The 13,802-nt window shown below is 37.6% G+C and overlaps 1 protein-coding gene across 1 annotated transcript; it reads left to right on the top strand.

Moving 5' to 3' along the window:
- Positions 1 to 6,483: 6,483 nt before the first annotated feature.
- Positions 6,484 to 12,998, top strand: LOC131933252 (uncharacterized; the record flags this gene model as incomplete). Its single annotated transcript, XM_059290031.1, has 3 exons — positions 6,484 to 6,622; positions 7,315 to 8,045; positions 12,951 to 12,998. Coding segments are annotated over exons 1-3 (918 nt in total), but the record flags the coding sequence as incomplete, so codon positions are not given.
- Between the last annotated feature and the right edge of the window lie 804 nt (positions 12,999 to 13,802).

Raw genomic sequence — 13,802 nt, 5'->3', positions numbered from 1 at the left:
GCCACGTATACACCTTTCATACACATTACATCACCACACAATGTACACTTTACTAAGGCCTAGCGGAAGAGAGGGGGGGGGTGGATTAAATTTTCGTGGGAGGGGGCGGACACTGGTAAAAGTATATTTTTTATATAAATTCTATTTCATTGAAGACGTGATTCAAGACAGTCGCTTGAAACTCTAAATGCGACTTACATGAATATATATATATATATATATATATATATATATATATATATATATATATATATATATATATATATATATATATATACATACAGTGTCGTCGCTAGGTCATATGGCACTGGTGCGGCACCTTGTGTTGTCACTTCCCTAAGAACATGAATTTATATATATATATATATGTGTGTGTGTTTGTATATGTTTGCAGTTAGTGCTATCCCACCTCCCCCCTCCTACAGGTGTTAGCTTTAAACTGTGCACACACTTATTAGTAACAATGCTTATCTATACAGGTTTATTAAAACAGCTGAATGTAGTCTTCACTATAGCGTGCCAGTTTACGTTATGGTGTCACCCTCACGCCCACCCCTGTTTAGGTAGTTGTTGATTTCAGTGTTATGGTGTAATAAGTCGTGGTTTTACATGAGTAGAAAGTATGTTGTAGACAATCTAGGTAGGTATACACACCATCATGCAGCTTTTTAATTACACATACAATACCGTCGAGCACAGGAGAACAACATAATGAAAAATATATAATAAATTTATAAAGATAAGTTTTTGGATAAAAAATAGATAATAAACATACTTTTTACTTATGTTCAAATTAGACAATAAACATACTTTTTTTTCTTATGAATAATAGTAAGAGTGGGCTCAATTGAAATATTTTTTTTTTAAATCGTGCCATCTCTTTTAACTCTAACAGTCCCGGTTAGACCCGCTTTATAAATAAGTCACGTGATACACTCTTCATAACACATCTGAACGCATTGTACCGGAACACAGGTAAACTGCACAGTTCGTTACAACAAAAACAAAAATATGGCTGCTATCATTCCTTATTTAACACACCGACAATGACATGGCGAAAAAACAGAGTGACTAGGGAGTGTTGGGGGGGGGGGGGTCAGCTTGAAGATTAATCTTCGGGGAAGGGTGGTGGGAGGTTGACCGAAGGTAATTTATAAAAAAAAATTCTCAGGCATCACTGAGTCCACCCAGCTCTGATGGGTACTGGATTTTCGTTGGGGAAAGTAAAAGCGGCTGGGTAATGGTTATAGCACCGTCCTCACCATCCCTTCATATACCGAGTTAGTAAAACACATACGCCCTCATGTAAGGATACGCCTCCCAATTTTGTGCTTTACCTCACTCTCATATACGAGTCTTTAAGCAGGGAACATTTTTCTAACATATCACGCCGAGCTGTGGGACACGCCCGTGATATGTGACCAACACTACCGCAGCAATAACACTTGAGATCATCTGACCGTCGATGTACATTTTCAGTACGCCAGTTGCACGCTCTACTGGTCCCATTGGGATAGTTTCGTTGTACGTGGCCTGGTTTTCTACAGCTATCACGGGCGCCTGTATCTATATCCATACTGCACTCTTTGGCAATGTGACCTTGTTCTTTGCATTTGCAGGTTTCATCATCCCTACGGATTGCTAGGTCTTTCACCCCATCAACCTTAGAACGAAAATAACAAATTTTTTATAGGAAGTAGGCCTATAGGGCATATACTTTAACCAGTGTCATCCGGGAATTTAAGTGAGTCCCCCCCCCCCCGTGCGTAAGTTTCAAATACTCCCTCCCCCCCTCTCCGAGAAAATTATTTGAAAGAAACACTGGTAACTAATTGAAAGGCTGACAAAAAGGAAAGATGATGATAAAGAGACTTCTATAAACCATGTTCTTTTGTCGAAAATCTATTTCCTCCAGACCAATGACGACGCACCTCATTACACCCTTATTCCCATTTTACAATATTGCAACCCTTGTTTAAATCATTTTGAAATATTAAATGCGCTTGTTTCCCTTTGATGAAGCTCAGGGATCTAACCCAAGACTTTGAAGACTGATCAATAGTATTCCAACAATTTACAATAGAAGTCTTTGGATGGCATCTAAACTGAAGATTTTAAAAAAATGGTACGAAATATAGAAAGCTGTGACGTCATACTGTTTAACCCCCTTTTCCATTTACTCCGCATCAGCCAACAAATTAGAAAAGTAAATTGTCGTCTCCAAATCACCAGAAATTTAAATCAGGTTCAATTTAATCCAATCTACACGATAAAAGTGTTAAAGAAATTCAAATTTAGCAAGAATTAAGAAAAATAAATTTAACACAATCTCGCATGTTCTTATCACCCACCTTTCCCTTAGCGATAGCGCACCATATTAATTAAAACCTACCCCTGCACAGGTCTAGCACTCCCCCCCCCCAGCAACGACATTACCAACACCCCATCCCTGACTCTAACCCTAACATTAAAACACAAACCCAAACTTAGAGCTAACCCTAAACCCAACATCAATCCATACACCAACTCAAAACCTACGCCAAACCCTAACCCTAAATCAAACCCTAGCCCTAACTCTAAGTCTATCCCTAACTGGGGGTGGGGGTAATCTGACAGGGGGGGGGGGGGTAATTGCTGCGGGGTAATATCGGGGAGAAATGTCCTAATAGATCATGGTTCATCAGTTACATTTCTCCAAACAACTCAGCATTGATACATTTTCGTCCCTTGTTACCATATTGTGTGCAGCCACAAGTTCTCGCTACTACAGCCGCCTAGGGCAGGGTTTCCCAACCCCGTGCCCGCGGGCGCCATGGCGCCAGCCGAACGATTCGTATGTGCCCGCCTCTCACTATTCGACAGAGACAGAATTTTTTTCATAAACATTATTGAAAGGTTGAAGGGGATGGAAATCGAAAGTTTGAGGGGGGGGGGGGGGTGCAAATCGAAAGTTTGAGGGGGGGGGGTGCAAATCGAAAGTTTGAGGGGGGGGGGGTGCAAATCGAAAGTATTGTCCCCGGGTGGCGGGAAGGGTCGCTACGCCTCTGGAAGGAGTTTGCCGATTTAAAATAGGTGGTGCCCGATATTTTAGAATGTGCTCTAGAGTAAAAAAAGGTTGGGAACCCCTGGCCTAGGGAATACCATTATTTTATGATTTGCTTGACGATTTAAGCAATATTTGTTGTCCAACCCAATCAAAGCTTTTTTTTCTTTCCATCACGGAGACGGCAGGTAAATAAAATATACATGTATACACCACGATCAGCCTCTAATCAATGTAATCAATACCTTTATATTGTTTTAAATTCAAAACATATTGATCGATCAATGCTTATATATATATATATAGGCTATATATATATATATATATATATATATATATATATATATATATATATATATATATATATATACATACATACATACATATATCTTGCTCAAGTACTAACAATAGAGAAAACATAACGTCTTTGGATCCCGAGGCGTAGCACATTTTGAGTAATTTCCGTTGACCGGAAGTTGTACTTTAAGCTTTTTCCGATTTCTCGAAAAAAAAAAACCGCATATAAAATACTAATATTCCGCACTATTATACACAAATTGGTTACTGTTCACTTGGTGCACAATTCTTTTTTCTACGAGATTAGATTCTATTTTTAAAAGTTTAAGCATTTAAAAATTGATTACAAATAGTGTTTATATCCCGAGTTGCCATCCCCTCGTATTGTTTATAAGAATTATTCGAGAAATTTTAGGGGAGATCACTCCCGCTTTATTTTATTGGGCTTATCGAAAGGTGACTCATGAATCCTCACCAAAATTTAAAGAGTGGGGAACATCAACAATGAATGGTAACACAGTTGATTATTTCAAGAAAGATAATTTATTTGAACCAAACGTTAGCAACATTAATCTAGTGCTATGACGTGTTTTGTTGTGTTAAAAAAAACGCGAAATTATTAATTGTCGTCTGTTTACGTGTTGCAAAAAGATTAGCAGTGCGGTTGATGAAATGGAATCAATATACTTCATGTAATAGTTTCACCTTGACCTAGTTCTCGTAGATATAGATCTAGTACCCGTGTGTGAGTCACGTGTCACATTGTTACATGTCTGGAATTTTCCAAGAAAATTTAACAAAGGGGGATAGGATATGAGATGGGTGGTGGTGGGGGGGGGGGGGGGGGGAGCATGGGAGTTATGGGTGGTGGGGGGGAGCAGGGGACAGGACGGTAGAATAGAAAATACATCGATTTTTAATCGTTTTGTTCTCGATACCTCAATGTCTGCCCAGGGTGGAGGTAGGCAGTTATTTGTAGATTATAGTATCAGGATTTAGCTCTCACATCTCATTAGGCTGTGCAGCTGTTTCTTATCTCTAGCCTGTCATTTGGTCGACTTCGCTAGCATCCAGTTTGTAGGTAGGTCTACATTTTATTTACAAGTTATTTTAATTTTTACAATGTTTTTTTCTAATACCAACATGAAGAATTTTTACGTTGGTGTAAATAGTACATTGGTGGAACACGGATTTTACTTGGTGTGTTGTATAGAAATAGGGGGCGTCCCTAAACGCCGTCACACTCATAGATGGAGGTTCGGTTTTTTTTTTTTTGACGACGTTTGACGAGTGTAAGGGGGATAAGGGTTGGGCTCAGAAAGTAAGACGACACATAAATAATTTTCGAATAAAGCCGTCATTTCGCATTTTTAAATTATTGCTTTTTGTACCTTGTAACACCGCGTTTACACTTGCGACATGTATACTAGATCAATACGCGTCTAAAAAATTACAATGATGACCGAGCTAAGTAAATATTTGAGAAAAAAATCGATATTCCAAAAACACAATTACGGTTTTAAAAGGGATGGAGTGTTTTTGCAAACGACGTGTGACAATTGGTAAGGAATGGAGGGTATAGCTTTAAAAAGGCGTGTCGTTTCTGGCTCACCCCCGTTTACTCTAAGGACAAACGCAAGTGGTGTTCTGTGTACAGCCTACTATATTTTACTAAAGTGAGTCAGGTACCCATCATAGCTGGGTTGACTCTGGGACTTCCGTTGGATCACGCCGTTAATTTAGTTCTATAAGCTCTACTTACCTGCCGATTAATATTTATATACACTATAAACGTAAGCATGACCTACTGAAAGCGAGTTTGTTTATTTTTAAATTATCATTTTCAGGAATAGAAAAAAAAATGTTTAGGATATTATTTTCAAAATACTGTTTAGTTACCTGAAGTATGAACAATCAAAAATATATTGTGTACGAAAGTGAAACACAAATACAAAAAAATCAAGTTTTTAACACAAAATCAAGTTTTCATAATCAGATCTGTTTTTAAATAAACCGGGAGTGATCTCCCCTAAACTTTCTCGAATATTCTTATATAAAACAACAGGGGATGGGAACTCGGGCTATTGACATGATTTTTAATCCATTTTAAATACTTAAAGTTTTAAAAATAGAATAAAATCTCGTAGACAAAATAATTGCACACCAAGTGAACTAGTGAACGCCAAATAAAAAAGTGCACAATAGCGCGCAATATTATTAGTACTTTAAAAATTTACATTAGTTTTTTGAGAAATCGGAAGTAGCGTAAATTACTACTTCCGGTCAACGGAAATTACTCAAAATTTAACAGAAGGTAGAGAATTAGATCTTTTACTTACATGTGAAATTTCATTTATCTATCTGAAATAGTACTCAAGTTATAGGCTTTTGAAAAATTCAAAGTAGGAAAAGTACCACTTCCGGTTATCGGAAATCGCTCAAAAGTTGATACGGATCCACGATTTTGATAAAATACTTATATATGAAATTTCATCAACCTAGCTATAACGGTACTCAAGTAATCGTGTTTACACACGGACACACACACACACAGACACACAGACATACGGACAGAATTGCAAAGCCCAGTTTTTCAGACTGGATTACGCATAAAACCTCTTAATTTTGATAAATCTGGATTGATAATTTTTGCCCGATTAAAATAAGTCCTCTATACTTCGGATGTGATGAAGGACTGAGGTGTAATACGGTGAAAATTGTTAAAATTTCAAGTGATTTTTGTGCACGATTACAATACTTTCTCTATACTTCGTATATACGAGAAAGTAAAAATGTACACGATTGTGAAAAGAAATATAGAAACGTCTTCAAAAATCCAGCTAGTTTTGAGCTTTACCGACCATATTCAAATAAAGTATTCTTAAGATACATTTAGTGATTGTGTTATTTCCTTAATAACACGACTGAACTTGGGTTTGTTTGATTTCTATTTTCTTCTTCAGAATATGACAGTACCGTTATTACTGTGCATGTATGTATCAATTGGCATACTCTACGCATGCTTTTTGACGCCATGCCTGTCTCTAGCGGTGTTAACTTGCGGAGCTGGAGAGTTCCTGGCGCCAAATATCACGTGCTTGCCATGCCCCGATGGGACTTACAACAACCTGACGAGCCATATAATGGCGGCGTGTTACCCCTGCAGGAAGGCAGACCCAGATCTGCTAGAGATGGAGCTCCAGCTCTGTACTAACATTTCACAGAGTGTTATAGGATGTGTGATGAATTATACGAGAGTGGATGAACTCTGTGAGCCGCAAGGTTAGTGTAGAGTATAAAGGTTATATTAATTCGTCTTCCTATTAAAGTGGGTTTTGTGTATATCAGGTGAAATAAGCTTGAGCACTTACACAGACATACGCACGGACACACATACAGACACTAAGAAACAGACACACATAAGAGTACACAGACATACAGAGACACATGCAAACACACGCAGACACAAATGGAAACACAGACAAACCAACGTATACACACGCACAGGTACAAAGACACACACAGATTACAACTTTGAACAAAATAATAGATACATAAAAATAAATAAACATTTAGTATTACTTGTTCTGAAAGAAATAGGGCCTATATTGGTAACTCAGCTCGAGAATAATTATCAGCGATTATCCTGCGCCTTAAAATATTATCCGTTATTTTTAAAAATATGTTCGGCATTCAGCAATTGTGTGTGTCATCTATATGTGCATTGAAAAAGCAAATCTGTACTCTTAATAAATCATATAGAAAATACGGGATCTAATTTTACATCCCCTTGAGTTTTAGTACTAAGGTGATAAGTAGTTTGAAACATAGAGGGAGAGAAACTAATATCAAATTGTGAAATACCGAGGAGTCCTATTTTATATAGAAATATTTTCAAATTTGCAAAATTATTGCATGATTTGATTTATTCAATATATTTACTTAGCAATTTCCCATTATTTTTCACATTCCAGACACAAACACGTCAACAGAACCACCAGTTGTCTACACTATACCGCCGATGGTACATGAAACCAGCTTTCAGACAGTCTCTGAAATCAGTTCAGAATCGAATCCGACAGCAACATCATCTGATGAAGTAGACATCAATTTAGAGACTATATCTTACAATTCAGCCTCAGACATTACAACAAATACACTAAGTACAACAACAACAAGCCGCATTCTTATAACAAGTAGCTACTCATCCGTAAATACCACAGCATCAACATCTAAAACTGCAACAAGCCAAGTAGCTATAAATGGAAACAATTCAGGAACAATCACTACTACACCAAGAATAACCACTACTAGCCTAATGTTTCTAATAACTAATACTTCATTGTCAGACACAACAACATCACCATTAACAAACAGATCCACACTTGCAATAGGTAACAGTTCTGTATCAACCACGACAGCAGGTATCCCAAGGACTACAACTACTAGCTTCATGTTCAAGGTTAATAATACTTCATTATTAAATACAACATCAGCACCTAAAACAGCATCAATCACACCAACAAACATAAATGCAACCATCACATCATACACGACAACATCAGCACCTAAAATAACATCAATCACACCCATGACTATAACTGGAAACATTTCAATATCAAACACGACAACATCAGAACCTAAAACATCGACCACACCCTTGACTATAACTGGAAACATTTCAACATCAAACACGACAACATCAGCACCTAAAACACCAACCACACTTTTAACTAAAACTGGAAACATTGCAACATCAAACACGACAACATCAGCACCTAAAACATCAACCACACACTTGACTATAACTGGAAACATTTCAACATCAAACACGACAACATCAGCACCCAAAACAACATCAATCACATTCATGACTATAACTGGAAACATTTCAACATCAAACACAACATCAGCACCTAAAACATCAACCACACCCTTTACTATAACTGGAAACATTTCAACATCAAACACGACCACATCAGCACCTAAAACATCAACTACACCCATGACTATAACTGGAAACATTTCAACATCAAACACGACAACATCAGCACCCAAAACAACATCAATCACATTCATGACTATAACTGGAAACATTTCAACATCAAACACAACATCAGCACCTAAAACATCAACCACACCCTTTACTATAACCGGAAACATTTCAACATCAAACACGACCACATCAGCACCTAAAACATCAACCACACCCTTGACTATAACTGGAAACATTTCAACATCAAACACAACATCAGCACCTAAAACATCAACCACACCCTTTACTATAACTGGAAACATTTCAACATCAAACACGACCACATCAGCACCTAAAACATCAACTACACCCATGACTATAACTGGAAACATTTCAACATCAAACACGACAACATCAGCACCCAAAACAACATCAATCACATTCATGACTATAACTGGAAACATTTCAACATCAAACACAACATCAGCACCTAAAACATCAACCACACCCTTTACTATAACCGGAAACATTTCAACATCAAACACGACCACATCAGCACCTAAAACATCAACCACACCCTTGACTATAACTGGAAACATTTCAACATCAAACACAACATCAGCACCTAAAACATCAACCACACCCTTTACTATAACTGGAAACATTTCAACATCAAACACGACCACATCAGCACCTAAAACATCAACTACACCCATGACTATAACTGGAAACATTTCAACATCAAACACGACAACATCAGCACCCAAAAAAACATCAATCACATTCATGACTATAACTGGAAACATTTCAACATCAAACACAACATCAGCACCTAAAACATCAACCACACCCTTTACTATAACCGGAAACATTTCAACATCAAACACGACCACATCAGCACCTAAAACATCAACCACACCCTTGACTATAACTGGAAACATTTCAACATCAAACACGACAACATCAGCACCTAAAACACCAACCACACTTTTAACTATAACTGGAAACATTTCAACATCAAACACGACAACATCAGCACCCAAAACAACATCAATCACATTCATGACTATAACTGGAAACATTTCAACATCAAACACGACAACATCAGCACCTAAAACATCAACCACATCCTTGACAATAATTGGAAACATTTCAACATCAAACACGACAACATCAGCACCTAAAACATCAACCACACCCTTGACAATAATTGGAAACATTTCGACAACCAACACGACAACATCAGCACCTAAAACATCAACCACACCCTTGACAATAATTGGGAACAATTCAACATCAAACACGACAACATCAGCACCTAAAACAACAACCACACCCTTGACTATAACTGGAATCATTTCAACATCAAACACAACATCAGCACCTAAAACATCAACCACACCCTTTACTATAACTGGAAACATTTCAACATCAAACACAACATCAGCACCTAAAACATCAACCACACCCTTTACTATAACTGGAAACATTTCAACATCAAACACGACAACATCAGCACCTAAAACATCAACCACACCCATGACTATAACTGGAAACTTTTCAACATCAAACACGACAACATCAGCACCTAAAACATCAACCACACCCTTGACTATAACTGGAAACATTTCAACATCAAACACGACAACATCAGCACCTAAAACAACATCAATCACACCCGTGACTATAACTGGAAACTTTTCAACATCAAACACGACAACATCAGCAACTAAAACAACATCAATCACACCCGTGACTATAACTGGAAACTTTTCAACATCAAACACGACAACATCAGCACCTAAAACACCAACCACACTTTTAACTATAACTGGAAACATTTCAACATCAAACACGACAACATCAGCACCTAAAACATCAACCACACTCATGACTATAACTGGAAACATTTCAACATCAAACACGACAACATCAGCACCTAAAACATCAACCACACCCTTTACTATAACTGGAAACATTTCAACATCAAACACGACAACATCAGCACCTAAAACATCAACCACACCCATGACTATAACTGGAAACTTTTCAACATCAAACACGAAAACATCAGCACCTAAAACATCAACCACACCCTTGACTATAACTGGAAACATTTCAACATCAAACACGACAACATCAGCACCTAAAACAACATCAATCACACCCGTGACTATAACTGGAAACATTTCAACATCAAACACGACAACATCAGCACCTAAAACATCAACCACACCCATGACTGTAACTGGAAACATTTCAACATCAAACACGACAACATCAGCACCTAAAACAATAACAATCACACCCATGACTATAACTGGAAACATTTCAACATCAAACACGACAACATCAGCACCTGAAACAACATCAATCACACCCATGACTATAACTGGAAACATTTCAACATCAAACACGACAACATCAGCACCTGAAACAACATCAATCACACCCATAACTATAACTGAAAACATTTCAACATCAAACACAACATCAGCACCTACAACAATATCAATCACACCCATGGCTATAACTGGAAAAATTACAACATCAAACACGACAACATCAGCACCTAAAACATCAACCACACCCATGACTGTAACTGGAAACATTTCAACATCAAACACGACAACATCAGCACCTAAAACATCAACCACACCCATGACTGTAACTGGAAACATTACAACATCAAACACGACAACATCAGCACCTAAAACAACAACCACAACCTTGACTATAACTGGAAACATTTCAACATCAAACACGACAACATCAGCACCTGAAACAACATCAATCACACCCATGACTATAACTGGAAACATTTCAACATCAAACACGACAACATCAGCACCTAAAACATCAACCACACCCTTGACAATAATTGGAAACATTTCAACATCAAACACGACAACATCAGCACCTAAAACATCAACCACACCTTTAACTATACCTGGAAACATTTCAACATCAAACACGACAACATCAGCAACTAAAACATCAACCACACCCTTGACATTAATTGGAAATATTTCATCATCAAACACGACAACATCAGCACCTAAAACATCAAACACACCTTTAAATATAACTGGAAACATTTCAACATCAAACACGACAACATCAGCACCTAAAACATCAACCACAACCTTGACAATAATTGGAAACCTTTCAACATCAAACACGACAACATCAGCACCTAAAACATCAACCACACCTTTAACTATAACTGGAAACATTTCAACATCAAGCACGGCAACATCAGCACCTAAAACATCAACCACACCCTTGACATTAATTGGAAATATTTCATCATCAAACACGACAACATCAGCACCTAAAACATCAAACACACCTTTAAATATAACTGGAAACATTTCAACATCAAACACGACAACATCAGCACCTAAAACATCAACCACAACCTTGACAATAATTGGAAACATTGCAACATCAAACACGACAACATCAACACCTAAAACATCAACCACACCCATGACTATAACTGGAAACATTTCAACATCAAACACAACATCAGCACCTAAACCATCAACCACACCCATGACTATAACAGGAAACATTTCAACATCAAACACGACAACATCAGCACCTGAAACAACATCAATCACACCCATGACTATAACTGGAAACATTTCACCATCAAACACAACATCAGCACCTAAAACATCAACCACACCCATGACTATAACTGGAAACATTACAACATCAAACACGACAACATCAGCACCTAAGACATCAACCACACCCATGACTGTAACTGGAAACATTACAACATCAAACACGACAACATCAGCACCTAAAACATCAACCACACCCATGACTGTAACTGGAAACATTTCACCATCAAACACGACAACATCAGCACCTAAAACAACAACCACACCTTTAACTATAACTGGAAACATTTCACCATCAAACACAACATCAGCACCTAAAGCATCAACCACACCCATGACTATAACTGGAAACATTACAACATCAAACATGACAACATCAGCACCTAAAACATCAACAACACCCATGACTGTAACTGGAAACATTTCAACATCAAACACGACAACATCAGCACTTAAAACATCAACCACACTCATGACTATAACTGGAAACATTTCAACATCAAACACGACAACATCAGCACCTAAAACAACAACCACACCTTTAACTATAACTGGAAACATTTCATTATCAAACACGACAACATCAGCACCTGAAACAACATCAATCACACCCATGACTATAACTGGAAACATTTCAACATCAAACACGACAACATCAGCATCTGAAACAACATCAATCACACCCATGACAATAACTGGAAACATTTCAACATCAAACACGACAACATCAGCACCTAAAACATCAACCACACCCTTGACAATAACTGGAAACATTTCAACATCAAACACGACAACATCAGCTCCTAAAACATCAACCACACCCATGACTATAACTGGAAACATTACAACATCAAACACGACAACATCAGCACCTAAAACAACAACCACACCTTTAACTATAACTGAAAACATTTCAACATCAAACACGACATCATCAGCACCTGAAACAACATCAATCACACCCATGACTATAACTGGAAACATTTCACCATCAAACACAACATCAGCACCTAAAACATCAACCACACCCATGACTATAACTGGAAACATTACAACATCAAACACGACAACATCAGCACCTAAAACATCAACCACACCCATGACTGTAACTGGAAACATTTCAACATCAAACACGACAACATCAGCACCTAAAACATCAACCACACCCATGACTATAACTGGAAACATTTCAACATCAAACACGACAACATCAGCACCTGAAACAACATCAATCACACCCATGACTATAACTGGAAACATTTCAACATCAAACACGACAACATCAGCACCTGAAACAACGTCAATCACGCCCATGACTATAACTGGAAACATTTTAACATCAAACACAACATCAGCACCTAAAACATCAACCACACCCATGACTATAACTGGAAACATTACAACATCAAACACGACAACATCAGTACCTAAAACATCAATCACACCCATGACTATAACTGGAAACATTTCAACATCGAACACGACAACATCAGCACCTGAAACAACATCAATCACACCCATGACTATAACTGGAAACATTTTAACATCAAACACAACATCATCACCTAAAACATCAACCACACACATGACTATAACTGGAAACATTTCAACATCAAACACGACAACATCAGCACCTAAAACATCAACCACACCCTTGACAATAACTGGAAACATTTCAACATCAAACACGACAACATCAGCACCTAAAACAACAACCACACCTTTAACTATAACTGGAAACATTTCATTATCAAACACGACAACATCAGCACCTGAAACAACATCAATCACACCCATGACTATAACTGGAAACATTTCAACATCAAACACGACAACATCAGCACCTAAAACA

This window comes from Physella acuta, unplaced genomic scaffold, assembly GCF_028476545.2.
Source record: "Physella acuta isolate Inbredline_101_S28 unplaced genomic scaffold, ASM2847654v3 ptg002420l, whole genome shotgun sequence".
Taxonomy (NCBI): Eukaryota; Metazoa; Mollusca; class Gastropoda; family Physidae; genus Physella; species Physella acuta.
Note: the sequence above shows the minus strand (reverse complement) of the source record. Positions and strands in the feature narration are given on the sequence as shown.